Source organism: Notothenia rossii (genome assembly GCF_949606895.1).
Source record: "Notothenia rossii genome assembly, chromosome: 1".
Classification (NCBI taxonomy): Eukaryota; Metazoa; Chordata; class Actinopteri; order Perciformes; family Nototheniidae; genus Notothenia; species Notothenia rossii.
In genome coordinates, this window is record NC_136912.1 from 2,634,455 (window position 1) to 2,653,058 (window position 18,604).

Consider the following 18,604-nt stretch of genomic DNA (forward strand, 5'->3'; position numbering starts at 1 on the left):
GGGTGTAATATTCTGTAAAGCAAATGAGCTGCTCCGACCCTCGGTCCTGACGGACTCCAACTTGTGTTTATTAATCAAACAAATAAATAAACACAAGGATAATTATGTTTTATTGTTGAGTAAATGGAGAATTGCACAGGGGAAAATAAAGTATCTATGCCAACATTTTAGATGCGGATTTTGTTAAACTAATACGTCTGCGCTGTGGACCAACACTATACATTGACGGGGAAGGGGGTAGCAATAAAGATAACACCATTAAACAGTTACAATGAAAACGTTGTATAAACACAATTTCCTGAAGTAATCTTCGTAATAACTAGCAAACTAAAGATCATCCACTGCACACATAATCTGAAATAACAACTCATATTTCTCGCATCAAATGACATGAAAACGCATTTTAATGGCCAAACTAACTTTAAAATAGGCATTTTCCACCGAGAATAAAACGAAGGTCGGCCATGTTTTTTTTTTCTGCAGGGAGAAATTCGAAGATCACGTGACATAGACGCCAGCCATTGGAATGAATGGAAGCATTTTTGTAGAAATGCTACGTCCCAAGTTGTGGACCAACGTAGTTATTACACGTTGTTTTGTGAGACTGGGTTGGGGGAGCAGTGTAAGGAACGGTGCCTTGCTAAGGGACACCTCGGTAGCACTTGGTCTTGCACTGGTGACCTTCCAGTTGCCAAGCCAAGTCCCTATCGACTTCGCCACCACCGCCCAATGATATAACTGCTGCTGCTGGCAACACCACACACACACACACACACACTCAGAAGTCCTGTCCGCACAGAAACAGCTTTTGCTTCTACACAGCCAAACTGGAAGGGCAACTGCAAATAACGGATCAGCGTTAACATGTTTTGGACACTCTTGGGGCTCTAAATATTCAACTCTATAGGTTTTATTAATTGTGATATGATCATTGTGCTGACACGTGCATATCCCAGCAGAAGCAGCAGGCTCACACACAGTCTCTGAGTGTGTGTGAACGCGTTGGGGCAGGGGCAGCTGTACAAAGATATCCAGATGTGGTAATCGGCCAAATAGTCTGATAGCTTGAGACTCAGCATCTACGAGGGGGGAAGATATTAATATTTGTTTTTTGTATCTGAGTGTATGTGTATGAGGACTCTGTACCTTAAAAAATCCTATTCCACGAGTGCATTTTCCCAGAATCCTCTCCACCTGCCCGTCACTTTGGTTCACAGCCAACCAGCACTGAGCCACAAAGAGCCACACACGTCCGTTCAGCTGCCCTCTGCTCACCTGGGTTATTGAGAAGCAGAAGGAAAACAAACCATATTCAAAAGGAAAGTCCACGCAAATCCCCAACACTTTACCCAGAGAACTACATGTGCATATCAATGACTGATCCTGTGTTACAGTTTTATCCCAAAGGCCATAAGACTGATGAACTCCTGAGCTCTGTGCCTTCACAACTTCATACCATCTGTTCACATCTCACTTGTTTATCTAGTATTACAATAAGCAGTATTTAAATTCACTGTGCAGCATTTCATTTTACATTCTAGTGAACCCTGAAATGTTGAGTACCCCAAAGTGTTATGATAGTAATGTATAGTAGGGGTCCTAAGTACAAAGAAACTGCCGCTTGCTAATTTGCATATGTTGGGCACTTTGCACAAGTAGCATAAGTTGAGTTCATTAAGATGAATGGCATTATAGCATATGTAAACAAAAGTAAAACAACTATGTGGTCGATTGGGAGTGGCTTTGGGGGGAAATTCAGGATCAATGATGGCTGTTCTAACCGGAAAGTGGCCATATGTGTACTCTCTCTGAGCTGATGTTGACTACCATGAGTAATGTTGCCACCATTGGATGTGGAGAGCCCAAGATGGAAATCATTACCTCTACTGTGGACAATTATTTTTCAAATAAATAGGCAATCTGTCCAATACAAATACATTTCTAACACAAACTTTACATTTCCGGGTTAACAACAGGACAACTACACTATGTAGCTCATCTTATTCTATTTGACTTGTATTTAGTAACTAGTCCTGCATTATTTACACATTAGTTTATTTTATTGTTATTGTTTTTTGCCTTATATCTATTTACCTTGCATTGTTGGTGGAGCCTGGGGATGCCTGTATGAAAAATGAAGAATCCAACAAAAAGTCAATTTCTTGAATGATTTAAAAAAAACTCTCAACAAACTTGCAGAACAATCCCACTCTCATTTATCCAGTCGTGTGCTCGTATATATTTAGCAAACACGCCTGCAAAAATGTCAGAACAGTCTAAAATAGTGAGGAGAAATTGCACGTGTTTGTGAAGTAGTTACACGATAAATTAAATTGTGCAAGAGATTGTTAACCGATGTTTTGCTGTTGTGACATACTGCCGTAATTCACCCACAGGAAATATAGAGAATTTTCTCAGTTTTTTGGATTCTACCTTCACCGAGAAAAACTCATTTGTATTTCAGAAATGAAGGACAATGGGGGTAAAGCAGGGTGTCCAAAATACGGCCCGGGGGCCATTTTGAATTGGCTCTCAGCAAATTCAGAATATGGCCAACAAATTAAACTTCTGCTTGTCTTTTATTGTACTTCTTAAATATATATGTTCAAATATATTCCACAGTATTCATGTGTTAATAAGCCCAATTTTCATACAAATTCATTCAATTCAAGTTGAAATGTTTTTCTAACAAATCTAAGTTGATAAGAAAAAAGCCCAATAACAAACAAACAATAACCTTGAAATATATCCTTCATATTTCCACTTATTATCAGCAATTATAACCCTAACCCTAAAACTGAAGCTTCTGTTTTAAGGAATGAGCTGCCAACACTTTTTGAAACAAAATAAATGAAACCCTCTGGATAGCTTTTTCAAGAATCAAGAATAATTGACCTACATTTGATAGATTTTTCCAACTTATAACTGAACTTACGAGGCGATATACCTGACCTCTAGCGAGCGGCCCAGCCATTCGTATATTATTTTGTAAGTGGCCATCGTGAAAAAGGTTTGGACACCCCTGGGGTAAAGGATGTGTGTGGTAATGTCATTCTTTACCTCGGACAAGTCAAGGTGTTTGATGTTCCTGCTCGGGGAGGGTCCAGAGTTGTCGTGCCGGATGTGCACCCCCCACACAGGGCCCATGCTGTCGGCTCCATACTGTCAGAGACAGACCGCCTTGAGCAAAAATAATTCAAAGCTACTCAATAATGATGTGAAAGTGATGTAAAACGCATCTGTGTATTGACTTTATGTGGAGTTTTTGGATTTCACCTGATGATAAAGGTGTCTTGAGAGTTCCTTCTGAACAGAGTGCACTCTGGGACATGTAGTTCTCTTGTCTGTGAGAAACCATCTTCCCCTTTGAGCACCATGTACACCTGTTAACACTAGAACCGTCAATCGGGTCAATTTGACCCAGAGCTGTTTTTTATTGTATGTAACTTTTTTTCAATAAAATATTAAAGTCTCCCAGTACGTGAATTTTCCTGAAAGTGTGTTATGTAGCACCCTCTGTTGTTAAAAATGGTCAATATGAAGTCAGATTGAAGAAATCGCCCAAAAAATTGCCATTTATACCTATTTCCGCCAAGCGGGTCATATTGACCCCACCCCTTTTTGCGCTATTGAATTTGTGTTCAAACAAACATGACGTGTTGCTATAGCAACGCCTTTTGTCTACTGCGGTTCCTTATAGATTGAGAGAGAGAGAGAGATAGATACAGTAGATAGATATATTGATAGCGACATTCTGTAGTGAAGGAGCGTGCTCCCGTTCACGGGTGACTGCTCGCGCTCTGCTCCGCCCAACAACGACAACCGCTTCACGAAACGCTATGTTGTAGCATTAATAAACAAAACAATTTAACAAAATTGCTTGTAAAAATACAAATACCACAGGACCATTTTTTTTTCTAAAGCAATACTTTTACCTTGAAAATCAATGCATTCTAATGCCGGGTCAATTTGACCCCGGTGGCGGTTTTAGGTATAAAACATCTCTGGTGGTTCTAGTGTTAAGGCCCTGACACACCAGGTAGTCACCAGAGAAGTCGCCCTGACTGCCTGTACCCGATCCGAAGCCTTTTTCGGGTCGATTCAACATGAAAAGGGTCGGCTGAAAGACCCGACAGTGCGGGACACACCAATCCGAGTAGGGTGTGCCGACGCTCATCGTCGGCCTGACGTCCATCGACGGCCGATTTCGGGCCTGTCAGGGCCTTTAAACACATAGATGTTTCCTTTAAATATTGGATTATTTTGGGTAGCTTAGTTCAATACTAGTCAAGGAAAACCAGGTCTAATCACAAATAAAAGAGAGATATAGACAAATCAGGAATAATGCACTTTTTTTTAAAAGAACAGAATTCAAGTTGTTGTTTGCCCTTTACTATCAGTAAAATGTCCAAGGACGTTTGGATTATTTTTGTACGTGTTAATAAAGACATCTGCTGGATTCTCACGTGCCTTGCCAGTGACCTGTTTAATGTGGATATAGAGACGGGGACAGAGCGAGACGTGTCTCACTTCTCTGTCTGAACAGCGATATTTCAGAATGAGGAGAGCTGCAGTTTGTCTGGCGTTGCTGCTCTGTCTGCTCTGGACGGGGGCTCAGGGTGAGGATGGAGGGGGGACAGGGAAGAAAGAGGGGGAGTTTGATATCCAAGGAGCCCACGATCAGAGCAGCAGTCAGACCCAGATGAGAACTGACATCTGGGCTGAGCTGAAGAAGCTCAGAGACATGGCCATCGAACACAGGATCAAGATCCAGAGGCTGGAGCAAGACAACACAGGTGACCCAGCTGACGTAACACACACTGAGAGCCACCTCACGCTACACTGATACATGCAGTCATCATCACTGACACTCTTCACTTTAAGGACTCATCTGTTGTTTTTAATAAAGCCACACAGGTCCGACTGACAGCCAGCGAGAGCAAGAATGCAGGTAAATATTTACATGTGCTTACTTATATGTTGATGTACTATAATGTTTGTGACAGAGCTCCAAAGTCACATTACAATAACACTAATAATAACCATTTTTAAATGTGTTCAGTTTTAGAGACCAAGATGAGCTCCAGTGAAAAGGAGGTGGAGGAGGTGAAGAGAGAGAACGCAGGTAAGAAACAGAAACATCCTAAAAAAGGAAATATTGCGAATATTAAGATACAAAGACATGTTTTTGTGTAAAATACAAAAATGAGGAAAGAGGGGTGAACTAAATCAGAGGCTGGAGCAAGACAACACAGGTGACACACCTGACGTAACACACACTGAGAGCCACGTCACGCTGCACTGATACATGCAGCCATCATCAATGACACTCTTCACTTTAAGGACTCATCTGTTGTTTTTAACAAAGCCACACAGGTCAGACTGACAGCCAGCGAGAGCAAGAATGCAGGTAAATATTTACATGTGACAGAGCTCCAAAGTGACCTCTACAATAATACTAATAACCATTTTTAAATGTGTTCAGTTTTAGAGACCAAGATGAGCTCCAGTGAGAAGGAGGTGGAGGAGCTCAAGAGAGAGAACGCAGGTAAGAAACAGAAACATACAAAAAACTGATGCCAACAAAATAAAGAGACGATCTTGTTTATAAGTCACAAGTTCTTTACATGTTTTCTTTGTCTAAACATTGTTCAGCTTTTGAGTCCAGGATGAGCTCCAGTGAAAAGGAGGTGGAGGAGGTGAAGAGAGAGAACGCAGGTAAGATATAGAAATATAATATACAAGGTAAATATTGCCTATAATGATAGAAACTAATGAGTTTGACATAATGAACAGATGACCTGCTCTTTCTCTGTATTGCAGATCTTCTGGCTCGAGTCACAGCAAGTGAGAAGAAGAGCACAGGTAGGAGTGCAAAGTAACCAAATAAGAAAAAGAGGAATTACAAATATAATTGTATTTTTCTAAAAACACGTTGGAATTGTTTGCCGTTTCAAAGGCAATAAAATATTCCTGTGAATTTGAAAAGTGAATATTATAGTATGGTAGAACAATCTTTTAACATAAGATCTGCAATAGTTACATTTAAAATAAGAGACTATAACTTTATCTGACTAAAACAATGTTAAACTTGTTCAGCTTTTGAGTCCAGGATGAGCTCCAGTGAAAAGGAGGTGGAGGAGCTCCAGAGAGAGAACGCAGGTGAGAAACAGAAACTATTATGAAGAGTCCAAATGTTGTTAAAAGAAAGGAACTGGTATACTGAGGAGAATATGAAATATCAAACTCTGCTGGCTATCAGAATCCAAGAAATAGACTTTCTTTGTTTTAATAGACAGTTTGTTAATGAGTCCTCATCTCTCTATGTGCATCCTCCTCTTCCTCACAGACCGTCCTCAGGTGGCGTTCTCAGCCGGTCTCACTAATGCAGGAGCAGTCGGACCCTTCACCACTGCAACCACACTGAAGTTCAGTAAAGTCTTCACCAATATCGGCCAGGCCTACAACCCAACGACAGGTACTGAACACACACACACACACACACACACACACACACACACACACACACACACACACACACACACACACGCGCACGCACGCACGCACGCACGCACGTAGGCCTGTCACGATAATACATTTTGTTGGACGATACATTTTTATGGAAATTATTGCGATAAACGATAATATTGTCGGCGCCGTTTTAAGAGCATTTTAGACATAATGATAATATATAATAATAATTCAAGTACATCCTTTCAAACATAACTTTTTATTGAACATTCAACATTGCAAATGAAATGTGAAATAATATTAAAATATATAAATTATATATAATAAATAAAACAAATTAATTAAATTATAATAAATTAATTAAATCACACACAACCAAAACAATAAATTAAATAGAGTCAGGCTGGAAAACAGAGCTCTCTCTCTCTCTATATATAAATAAATAGATAAATAAATAAATATGAGCACTCATTGTCTCACAAGCAAAAAAAAACTCCTTAAAACAACAGTCAAGTGTACAGTCCACTGTCAAAGACCCAGATGCCTCAACAGGCCATATCCAAATCTGTTTTTCTAAGTTTTCGAGCAAGGAACACCAACATGTTTGCATTGTCGGGCGGGGGCTCTCCATCTCCAGCTGCCGTGTTTGCTCCCAGCTGGGAAAACGGAATGGGGTGGTTGTGTTTTAGGTGTAGTTTAAAATGCGTGGTATTGCCTGCTTTTGTCGCTACCTTTTTTAAACCAATGCGACACACCGCCCGGCTAATTCAAGTCCGTAGGTTCGCCTCGTCAATTTGGCTTGAATCCAAAATACTGCCACACCGGAGAATCGAGATGTGTAGTTAGGTTTTGTTACCAATTCCATTTCACTTTAAATTCCCCGCGAGTAAGTCACAGGTTGTCTCCCGCTTGTCGCTATATTATTAATTTGGCTGCTACGCTGCTGCACGTGCACGCGGAGTGTCCTGACCTGGCTGTGTGTCAGCCCCGCCCCTCACAGCGCGCCTGGCAGCCACAGCTCGTCTGGCAGCCACAGCGCTCCTAGCTAAAATGCTGGTCACATCTTTATGTAAACGGCAATTTATCGAGCTCAGAAAAGTTATCGAGTCCATTTTTATTTATCGTACGATAAGGCAATTTATCGATTATCGCGACAGGCCTACACGCACGCCCACACTAAGCTTTCTTAATGAAACCATTAAAACATCTCTTAGTTTTCCTACAGTTGATCATGGTAGAGAATTAAACCAAGTCAAGAGCTCCTACGTGTTCCTTATTTAAAAACCCATCCTTAAGTCCTGCTGAAGCTCCAGAAACAATCTCCCCTCACTGACCTTCTCCTCTGATGCAGGTATCTTCACAGCCCCCGTCAGAGGAGTCTACTACTTCAGATTCAACGCGTGGGAGACCCGTTTAACTTGGACCAGTATTGAACTCTTTCACAACGACAAGAGAATAATGGTGATTTCAGATCTCCATGATGGCACTGGTCATGTCTCTGCGTCTAGCGCAATGGTTCTTCAGCTGGAGAAGGGAGATGTTGTCTACATCGTTATGCCCTCCAGCTTCGGCGTTTATGATGATGTGTTTAATCGCATCATTTTCAGTGGATTTCTGCTCTTTCCTCAGTAAAGCCACTTTAAAACACCCACTACATTAAGTTTCAACATTACATATTAATAAATAAGTGTGTTGACTCAATGTATATCATAGTTTGTGTTTATTTTTGCTTGGTTACATGAACAAGAGGCATTCATTACCATAACAACTTGTTCTACGGACACTATGAGAGAAACACTTTAGCAGTGCTGTTGTTATCCAAACCCCCTACACCGAGAGTGAGTCAAGACCAAAGAGCCCTCTGCAGTCTGTGCCCTGACCACAGAAGTGAGACCCACACTGCATGACACAGATATGAAACATATATATAACATAAAAAACAGAGACACTCCTCAAAATGATCTGTCATATCCACAATCGTATTTCCCATAATAAGAAGTTGCCAGTATTAAACTGTGAACATCCCTGGAGGTTTAGGGGATAGGAAACACTCACATTTAAAACATATAATTAATAAATGGGTGAAAATTGCTTGTGCCCATAATGAGCAGCATTAATATATACCCACATGCCAGCTAAGGTCAGAAGAGCTTTATTTAACAGCTGCTCTTATGTCTGTGCCCCCTCCTGTTGTTCATTGATAAGCCTGAAACATGCACTTGTCAAGGTTCAGAGGCACATTTTGTAAATATGGCAGTAGCCATCGATCATCTTAAGATAAGATATACTTTATTGATCCCAAGTTGGAAACATCTGCGTTACATCAGCATGTGTAACAGTTGTAAATATGCAGTGGTGTTTATTTGTAAATCATTTAGTATAATCACACACATTCTGTGTTTTACATTTAATAATTCTGTGTTCTTTATTGATTGAATGTTCAATACCTGACAAGGCCGGAGATGAAAAACCTGGGCCGCAGGTTCCTCAACAGTGTATTACAAGACATCTATCAATATGTGTGTATACCTCCACCATTAAACTGTGATATTCTGCACATTTCTTATACTATCTACATACATCTTATATAAGAGTATAATACATATGTATAATATCAGTTAAAATAAGTGCTTCAACATAGTTAACATTGCTGGAGGTATACACAAAGTTTTTCATCCATTGCATAACTACACCGTTTGTGTATATATGTCAATAAACCTTAGAAAATCTTGAAAGGGATGTGCAAAATAGTCATTATATACAGTCTTTAATTAACTATTAGCAGAGAATAACGAGTAATGAATATACTTTATAGGGATCCTATTAATATTTGTTAATGACGATGTGATGTGAGATGTGAGACTGGAATTGCACAGGGGAAAATAATGTATCTATGCCACCATTTTAGATGCAGACTTTGTTAAACTAATACGTTTGCGCTGTGGACCAACACTATACATTGACGGGGAAGGGGGTAGCAATAAAGATAACACCATTAAACAGTTACACAACATAACAGAAATAATATCGATAGCAGCGTCCCTAGCAACCACCTTGGTAACAATGAAAACGTTCTATGGACGCAATTTCCTGAAGTAATCTTCGTAATAACTAGCAAACTAAAGATCATGTTCATCCACTGCACACATAATCTGAAATAACAACTCATATTTCTCGCATCAAATGACATCAAAACGCATTTTAATGGCCAAACTAACGTTAAAATAGGCATTTTCCACCGAGAATAAAACGAAGTTCGGCCATGTTTCTTTTGTCTGCAGGGAGAAATGTGAAGATCACGTGACATAGACGCCAGCCATTGGGAATAAATGGAGAAAAAAAACGTAGGGATCTTACAATTTCGCACCAATTTCGAGGCGTTTTTGTAGAAATACTACGTCCTACAGTACGTTGTGGACCAACGTAGTTATTACACGTTTTTTTGTGAGACTGGGTTGGCTCCCCGGGCATCATTCAAAATGGCAGCACACTGCTCCTAACACTAGGATGGGTCAAATGCAGAGAAACCATTTCCCCACGGGGATTAATAAAGTATATCAAAATCATTCCTGTTCAGACAGAAAGAGGTCGAGAGAGTTCAACACGCCAAGAGCAGAACGACTGGAAAGGACTTCTTTCAAGGTCGGATTTGGTAAAGTGTAATTGACATTTCTGCATTAAAATGTCTTAAAACGACTTGACATAGACTATAATGTTCTCCTTCTTTCTTCTTCTAATATATCCTGCTTGCACACTTCCTTTAAATGAATAATATCCTTCTTTTACGTTTTGTTAGTTGTAATTTGGCTTGTTTTTTATCTTTTACTGTTAACATGTATATTTTTCTCTTTAGTTCTGTTTTATTTTCTCTTTTGTTGAGATGTTGAGATGTTTCTATTCTGTGTTTGTTTATTTTCTACTTGTTATGTGCAAAGCCTCGTTTTAACTTCTGTGAGGATAATATTTCCCAATGGGATTCAATCAAGTACATCTTATCTCATCTTAACTTGTCTCCTGATCTCCTTTTCTCTTTCTCCTTATTTTATTGTGACTGGTCTCCTCTCAGATGATTGCTCAGTGAGCGGCAGTATATCGGAGCCCCATCTCTCCTGGAGCGTTCTGCAGCTGTGGGCGGGTACCAGGTGACCGTCGCTCTGTCCTCTCACTACGCGTCTCATGTATCTGTTCTGTGAGTCCCCGCTCCTCCTCTCTGTGACCGTGAATACAATCCCGCTGTGCCATCTTAAAGGATATCTCAATGTCTTGAATGCACATCAAGGAGAGAGGCTTGTCAGACAATATGAGCAAGAATTCACATATAATATACAAACTCTGAATTAAAAGGTCACACGTGCGTTGTCCTGAACACTATTATGATCATCTGACAGATAAAAGAAATGGAGACTATCGGAGGAAAAATAAAATCTCTTTATATCTTTATTCCCACAACATTGTGAACCCTGTCTGACTCAGTGTCCCCTACGATTCTGGTAAATAAAATCACGGATAAAGAACCTGAAATCACAACCCTTTGCAGTTTGTTGCTCATTAACGAGGGGGACAATGCCAATCAAACACCTCCGGGAAAAGAGTTTGGTACGGGGGATGGAGGACAGGAACCGAAAAGTGTTGATGGGGGTCCGTCTGAAGGGAGGAGGATTCGGATCTCACTGGGGTCTCTACCTGGCCTGAGGTGGGCCGCTCGGATAAGTCACTAGCTCCTCCCCCCCTCCCCCACCCCCGTTGATAATTTACTAGCGGTACCGAAGTGGGCCGGTCGAGAGTCCCGGGCCGATTTTTTTATTTTTAGTCCCAGTCCGCCCCTGCGAGCTACCCAGTCTTACTCATTGTTCCCCCGGCTCAGAACCAAACACGCCGAAGCTGCTTTTAGTTTGTTCATGCCCTCCCGTATGGAACAAGCTTCCAGAAAACCTGAAGTCTTCACCAACGCTGAGTTATTTTAAGCCGCGGCTAAACACACTACTTTTTTCAGCTGCTTACCCAGAAGTCTTTTAACTTGTTTTAGCACCTACCGTATAAACAATGTTGTTTTAAAACTATTCTGTATGTCTTTTAAGCATGGTTTTAATGAATCTATTATTCCATTATGTTTACGTATTGTGTTGATTTCTGTTGTCTTATTATTAAGTGTTAATGATGATGTAAGCCACTTTGAATAGCTGTATAAAAAACGTACCTTACCTTACCTTGTGAAGTGGTGTGGATAATCCCGGCGGATTTCTTATCAATACTGACTTTTTAAAATGTCTCAGAGTCATAATGTTTATTTCTCATGTGTCAGGTTCAGCAGCAGCAAGGTGGATGCACTCGCTGTTCTTCTCCCTGGTGTTCTGCATCTTCATCATCCAGCCAGCCGTGGTAAATAGATAAAGCCTTTTCCAATGAAAGTAAATAGAGAAAATGATTCTATTAATACATTCTATGTGTAGGGCTTTTATTTTTCTCGAGGTATCTATACTTCTACTTGAGTAAAGGATGTGTGTACTTTTGACATCTCCGTATATAATCACATGACAAACTCCGTCGTCTTTTGGGAATTAAATCGCAACATTTGATATTTTACTTTCACTTCTCATATCAACTGCACAATTGTTAAAGAATAAAGGACACAAAAGAAACACATTTTTCCCAAAGCTCTATCCCTTTAAATCCTGATATACTGTACATATTTAATTGTATGACTTACTTTACATTTATATTTCTTGTAACTATTTCCTATTATATTTTTAACTTTCGCAATAATGTCCAAAATACATTTAAAATTCTTCTTTATTGTCTTCTTTTTTGTGTTTTTTTGTGTTTTCACCATCAAAAATAAAAAGTAAATTCATTGTTTTTGTAAACTTACTTGGAAATAAACCTAATGTGCGTCTTCTTCCCTGTCAAAGGAGTTTCCAATCTGAACACAATCTCCATTTAACAGCTTGAGATTGTTATTGCAGCATTATGTTTTCATACTTCACGAGTGGGTGATCCTAATTATAGTAATTAGGATCTTTCTCCTTCTCTTTCTTTCTTGTGTCTATAATGTGTGTGTGAGGGCGTCTTCGTGTGTTTTCTTGGTATTTTCCCAGGAACATGAGGGTGCTTTATGCATCAAAATGTAGAAAACACATCCTTTACTTTCATTTGTACCAATTAATGTGGAGATTATGGGTAAAATGTGTGGAATAAAGTTAAACCCTGACATGACACAGCATTTCATCACTTCCTGTCCCCTAGCCTGGAGGTCAATGGTTTTCTTAATTTGTTTTTGTTTTGGTGGTTAACACAAGCTGAAGAGATTTTAAAGTTTTGTTCTGCGATATTAAATATGTCAGTAAATACCACGCTGGTGAATTTAAAAACAGAGTTTGTTAACAAGTGTCTAAATGAGACAAATAAACGTCATCACGCCCAACATTAGCCGCCTTTAGCTTAGCGGTGGTGACCTGAAGTCATGTGACCGTGCTGTAGTTCCTTTATAGCTCAACATTAGCCTCCTTTAGCTTAGCGGTGGTGACGTGAAGTCATGTGACCGTGCTGTAGTTCCTTTATAGCCCAACATTAGCCTCCTTTAGCTTAGCGGTGGTGACGTGAAGTCATGTGACCGTGCTGTAGTTCCTTTATAGCCCAACATTAGCCGCCTTTAGCTTAGCGGTGGTGACCTGAAGTCATGTGACCGTGCTGTAGTTCCTTTATAGCTCAACATTAGCCTCCTTTAGCTTAGCGGTGGTGACGTGAAGTCATGTGACCGTGCTGTAGTTCCTTTATAGCCCAACATTAGCGTCCTTTAGCTTAGCGGTGGTGACGTGAAGTCATGTGACCGTGCTGTAGTTCCTTTATAGCTCAACATTAGCCTCCTTTAGCTTAGCGGTGGTGATGTGAAGTCATGTGACCGTGCTGTAGTTCCTTTATAGCCCAACATTAGCCATCTTTAGCTTAGCGGTGGTGACGTGAAGTCATGTGACCGTGCTGTAGTTCCTTAATAGCCCAACATTAGCTTTTTCCGTGGTGTTAATATGTGGAGATTTGTAAATAAACGTCCGTTTGCTGCCGAGATTATTTGGAAATATGCATTGCTGCACCTAAAATCTTTCCTGGAGCTTTAATGAAGATGGGAGCCATTATTGTACAATCATAAAGATCGCTGTAAGTTCTTCAGCAGTCTCTTCTATTCATTTTAATGGAGCCTCACGTCTTGGGAGTTTCACTCAATAACTTCTCAGGACGGCGAGTGGGCGGCTGCTTATTGCTCTGGGAGAGACTTCTTCATTTCCACAGATATTGAATCGGTCAGTGGTCACAGAGACTCTCTTTTTATCTCTGGGATCACTGGTGCAGAACAAATTAGTTTTTACTTTTTGTATGAGAGTGTTTATTAGATAATAACCATGTAGAACAACACACTGTCTTTGTTCTGCATCTACAAGTCAACTAAATGCTAATTTGATCGACTGAAAAGTAAGCAAACAATGTTATTTATATCTAAATTGTGGTCATTTGTTTGCTAAAAGATCAGGAAATGCTGTTTTATTAGACACTCAATGTGGTATCTTCCAGTGTTCCTTTTCCAATTGATGTCAGACGTGCCCCAAAGCGATACAACCAAATTAAACCAATATCGTAAGTTATGCAAACTCATATTAACACAGTGATTTGATTGAATTGACCTCAACCACGGTTTCTTTCTCTCTCTCTCTCTCTCTTTCTCTCTGTGTGTGTGTGTGTGTGTGTGTGTGTGTGTGTGTGTGTGTGTGTGTGTGTGTGTGTGTGTGTGTGTGTGTGTGTGTGTGTGTGTGTGTGTGTGTGTGTGTGTGTGTGTGTGTGTGTACATGTGTGTGTGTGTGTGTGTGTGTGTGTGTGTGTGTGTAGCCTCTAACTGTTTGTGACCTAAAAAGCTAATTGCAGGTGAGCGAGGAGGCAGCAGCTGTTCCTCGCGTTTGCAGAAAGACACAAATCGTCTTCCAAATCCACCTGCAAAATAAGACGAATGTTTTCATTTCTAGTTATTTGAGAAACACGACAGCTTTTTTCGAACTGTCTATGTCGACTAAACGATTAGAAACATCGTCCAAAAAATCACAGGCAACTATTTTCGATGCATTTTTCATGTCTGCTCTTTTCCAGCTTTTTTCCTATAGATACAACCTTTTTTTTTTTTTTTGGTTGGACTTTGAGAAGCTGGGATGGACATTTTGACATTTTGAATATTCTTTGCACCGTCCCTCCCAACAATACCTCAACTTTGAAATAACTTTGATATCTATCTATTGCCTCTTCCCCTCTCCTCAGGGCTGAACGGCAGCGTGTGACCCTTTGACGTGTTTTGTAAAGTGTTTGTGCTCCATTGTTTCTTTCAACAAGGTTTATTGTTATCACTTTCTTTTGTAAGAAGGTTGTTTTAATTTACCTTCAGTTAGTTGTGTTGCTTGTTCGTCAGCCCTCTGTATTTTTGATGAATTAAAGCATTTTCCTTTGGCTTCACAAATCAGTTTCCTCGTTCTTTCTTGCTTCCGGTTATGTTATATTTAGTTACTTCCCTTTCACCCCTAGACTATTAGGGAACGTGACAGCACTTCATCTCATCCACCACCGTACATTACTACCATTTAAAGTACTGATATTAATCTTCACACACACACACACACACACACACACACACACACACACACACACACACACACACACACACACACACACACACACACACACACACACACACACACACACACACACACACACACACACACACACACACACACACACACACACATTTATACAGATGTAAATCTTCAAGGGAAAGCTGTTTGAATTTACCGTCCACTTTACACACGCTGCTCACTGCTGTGGAACATTTATGTTTCGTGCACTTTGTGGAGGTCACTGAGTTTAATGTGAGGAAATCCTTTACGTACCTCCACGCCAGAAGGGGGCGCTGCTTCTCCTCTTCCTCCCTCCTTCTCCTCTTCCTCCCTCCTCCTCCTCTTCCTCCCTCTCTTCAGTGATCTCAGCAGTGCTGCAGAGAGACATGCAGCCACTTTGATCATCACACCGGGGGAGGAGAGAGAGAGGATGGAGGGAAGGAGAGAGAGAGGGATCATGCAGCAGGACATATAGACTGCTGTTCAATCTGATATTGAACGCAGAAGGAGAGAATGACAGTTGAATATGAAGAGGGAAAGTTATACATGTGGAGGAGGGAGGAGTGTTCATGTTACAGGATATTTACCCCAGGGTTAAAAACAGGGGTAAGACCCTACCTACAGGGGCAGGTAGGGTCACACTGTTTCACCCTGAGGAACTCTTATCTGTACTGCATTGAACGTCTGCATGTTCCACAACTGGAAACCCAACAAGAGCAAACTATTTCAATGGTGTTAATGGGAAAATGATGAGCAGTATGGTGAAGTTAAACTGCATCATAGCTGCCGAAGCACCAAACGAGCGATACTGTGTCTCTGATCTTGTTTATAAGATATATCAATTATCACGAGAACATGACACCCGTATGCAAGATGTCTCCTGACGTATACAAGATGTCTCCTGACGTAAACAACAACATGACGTCGGAGCTCCGTAAAAACAAAGCTGTCTCGTCCGTCTGGCGCTCTGTTTGGTGCTCAGATTTCTGCAGTCATTATACAGTTTTTGAGGAAGAGAAATATTGTTTTCTGGCATCACTTTAACGTTTCACGGGGTATTTAGCGACCCTGTTATCCGGCTTAGACAAAGTAGTGTATGATGAAGTTGTGAAATGTCACTTAATCCTGATGTTTTACAGTAAAGTCCGACTGAAACCCCAAATGTTTCCAATCTAAGGGTACAACATCTGCTTCAGAAAAGCATCTGGGCCAGGCACACCACGAGACACAACGGCGCTAATATAGTAATACTTACACTGAACAAAAATATAAATGCAACACTTTTGTTTTTCTCCCATTTTTCATGAGATGAACTCAAAGATCTAAAACATTTTCTAAATACACAAAATAACCATTTCTCTCAAATATTGTTCACAAATCTGAAAAAATCTGTGATAGTGAGCACTTCTCCTTTGCCGAGATAATCCATCCCACCTCACAGGTGTGGCATATCAAGATGCTGACTAGACAGCATGATTATTGCACAGGTGTGCCTTAGGCTGGCCACAATAAAAGGCCACCCTGAAACGTGCAGTTTTGCTTTATTGGGGGGGTCTGGGGGGGTCCGAAAACCAGTCAGTATCTGGTGTGAGGGTTAGGGTTAGGGTTAGGGTAATGTTGTGAATCGAGTGGCCCATGGTGGTGGTGGGGTTATGGTATGGGCAGGCGTATGTTATGGACGATGAACACAGGCCACTCGATTCACAACATTACCCTAACCCTAACCCTAACCCTCACACCAGATACTGACTGGTTTTCGGACCCCCCCAGACCCCCCCAATAAAGCAAAACTGCACGTTTCAGGGTGGCCTTTTATTGTGGCCAGCCTAAGGCACACCTGTGCAATAATCATGCTGTCTAGTCAGCATCTTGATATGCCACACCTGTGAGGTGGGATGGATTATCTCGGCAAAGGAGAAGTGCTCACTATCACAGATCTTTTCAGATTTATGAACAATATTTGAGAGAAATTGTTATTTTGTGTATATAGAAAATGTTTTAGATCTTTGAGTTCATCTCATGAAAAATGGGAGCAAAAACAAAAGTGTTGCATTTATAGTTTTGTTCAGTGTATTAGTAATATGTCGATAATTATATTTTATATGGATCAAGTAAACACCATATTCTGTTTGGATTCCATATAAGGTTGAACTTATTCCTAAAGATGTGTGTGATATGTCGATAGTGTTCAGGTTTGAGGAGCATTCTTGGGACATGTAAACAACACATACAGAAAATACACTACGTTTGTAACACACAACACCTTGCCGGTTTACAGCCAACTAATCAACAAACCAACCAGAGATGCATGCCCAAAAACAAAACCACAACTCGGATTGGAAGGAGAAACACCAATTAAAAAATATTATAAACCAGACATGGCTATAAACAGGTTGTTGGAAAAGCGCAATTATATCAAACTCAACCTTTTCAAGAAAGGTGTTAAAGGAATAAAAGAAGTCTGCAGTACAGACGATTAAAACATATATTTAGGCATTGCATCTAAACTGGATTTTTTGATGAGTATTCATTTTGTTTAGCTTTAGAAATATTGTCTTTTTCAGGAGATGGTCAGAATACTTTTTGAATGTAAACAAAGTCGGAGTAAACACACTTGTTGGTGATTTACCATCCAATAATAGAAAGGTTTTGTTCGCAGCGGTATCGAAGAATCAGAAACAAACCATTTTAAAAAACACACCATCCGTGGCTTTTTAAGATATCTAAAAGCTGTTCAAATATTCTACAACTGACAAGCTAACAAGCTATCCAGGCAGCAAAATAACTGTTAGCCGTGCACTTTGCCCACGTTAGAAAGAAAGAAAATGGATGTTGAATTGATGGTAAAGCAAACAGATCATTCAACATCATCCACGCCAATTCTCGCCCCTCTTCGAGAACTAGCAATGTAAGGGTTAGCTTCCTTGCAGGGACGTGCACAGGTACGGGCTAATGTTGCCCGGGCAACGGCCCGTTTGGCATTTTTGGCGGACCTGCCCCTCTGGAGAGAGCGAGAGTTTGTTTTTCTTTTTTCTGTTGTGGCCGAATCAACATGATAAGCCCACAATTAGTATTGTAGCGTCTCGCTGCGGGAAACACACTTTGTCAGCGCTGTCATCTGCCGGTGCGATAAGACCACCTCAGTGTCGGATTTTGGAAACTTGATTTTGAGTTGTCTCATGGCAGTTAGGGTATAAGGGACAAACAAGGGGACTTTACTTCCTCTTGATACCCTCGGTTATTTACAAAAAGACACCTAAATATAGCCTACTTGTTGTTATTGTGCTTCTGTCTTTCTGTGTCTTTTCATCTGTAAACTTCCTCAACGGGCCGCTCGCTCTCTTTTCTTGATCGCCCTCTCACGGGTGAACAGTTCACTGTCCCACTTCATTGTAGGATTTCTGCCATGTCTCTACTTTAGTTTGACCATCTCTGTTATTAAGTTATGGAATACTAAATAAATAAGTAATTAGATACCTTACCGTCAC

General features: G+C 40.5%; 1 protein-coding gene across 3 annotated transcripts; it reads left to right on the plus strand.

The window, feature by feature from the left end:
- Positions 1-4,524: 4,524 nt before the first annotated feature.
- Positions 4,525-8,639, plus strand: LOC307022131 (uncharacterized protein). Of its 3 annotated transcripts, XM_079654727.1 has the most exons (8): positions 4,529-4,796; positions 4,910-4,951; positions 5,063-5,125; positions 5,656-5,718; positions 5,824-5,865; positions 6,100-6,162; positions 6,350-6,478; positions 7,823-8,624. In XM_079654727.1, exons 1-8 carry the CDS (start codon positions 4,559-4,561, stop codon positions 8,101-8,103), a joined length of 921 nt encoding a protein of 306 aa, XP_079510853.1. In that variant the 5' UTR covers positions 4,529-4,558; the 3' UTR covers positions 8,104-8,624. The 3 variants fall into 3 exon arrangements, with proteins under 3 accessions (XP_079510855.1, XP_079510853.1, XP_079510854.1); XM_079654729.1 differs by lacking the exon at positions 5,824-5,865 and having other exon boundaries at positions 4,525-4,796; positions 7,823-8,639; XM_079654728.1 differs by lacking the exon at positions 4,910-4,951 and having other exon boundaries at positions 4,530-4,796.
- Positions 8,640-18,604: the final 9,965 nt, after the last annotated feature.

Coding starts and splice junctions, on each gene's coding strand:
- LOC307022131 (XM_079654727.1), top strand. CDS start 4,559: ATGAGGAGAGCTGCAGTTTGTCTGGCGTTGCTGCTCTGTCTGCTCTGG. Junction 4,952..5,062: donor CAGCGAGAGCAAGAATGCAG/GTAAATATTTAC, acceptor AAATGTGTTCAG/TTTTAGAGACCAAGATGAGC. Junction 5,719..5,823: donor GGTGAAGAGAGAGAACGCAG/GTAAGATATAGA, acceptor TCTGTATTGCAG/ATCTTCTGGCTCGAGTCACA.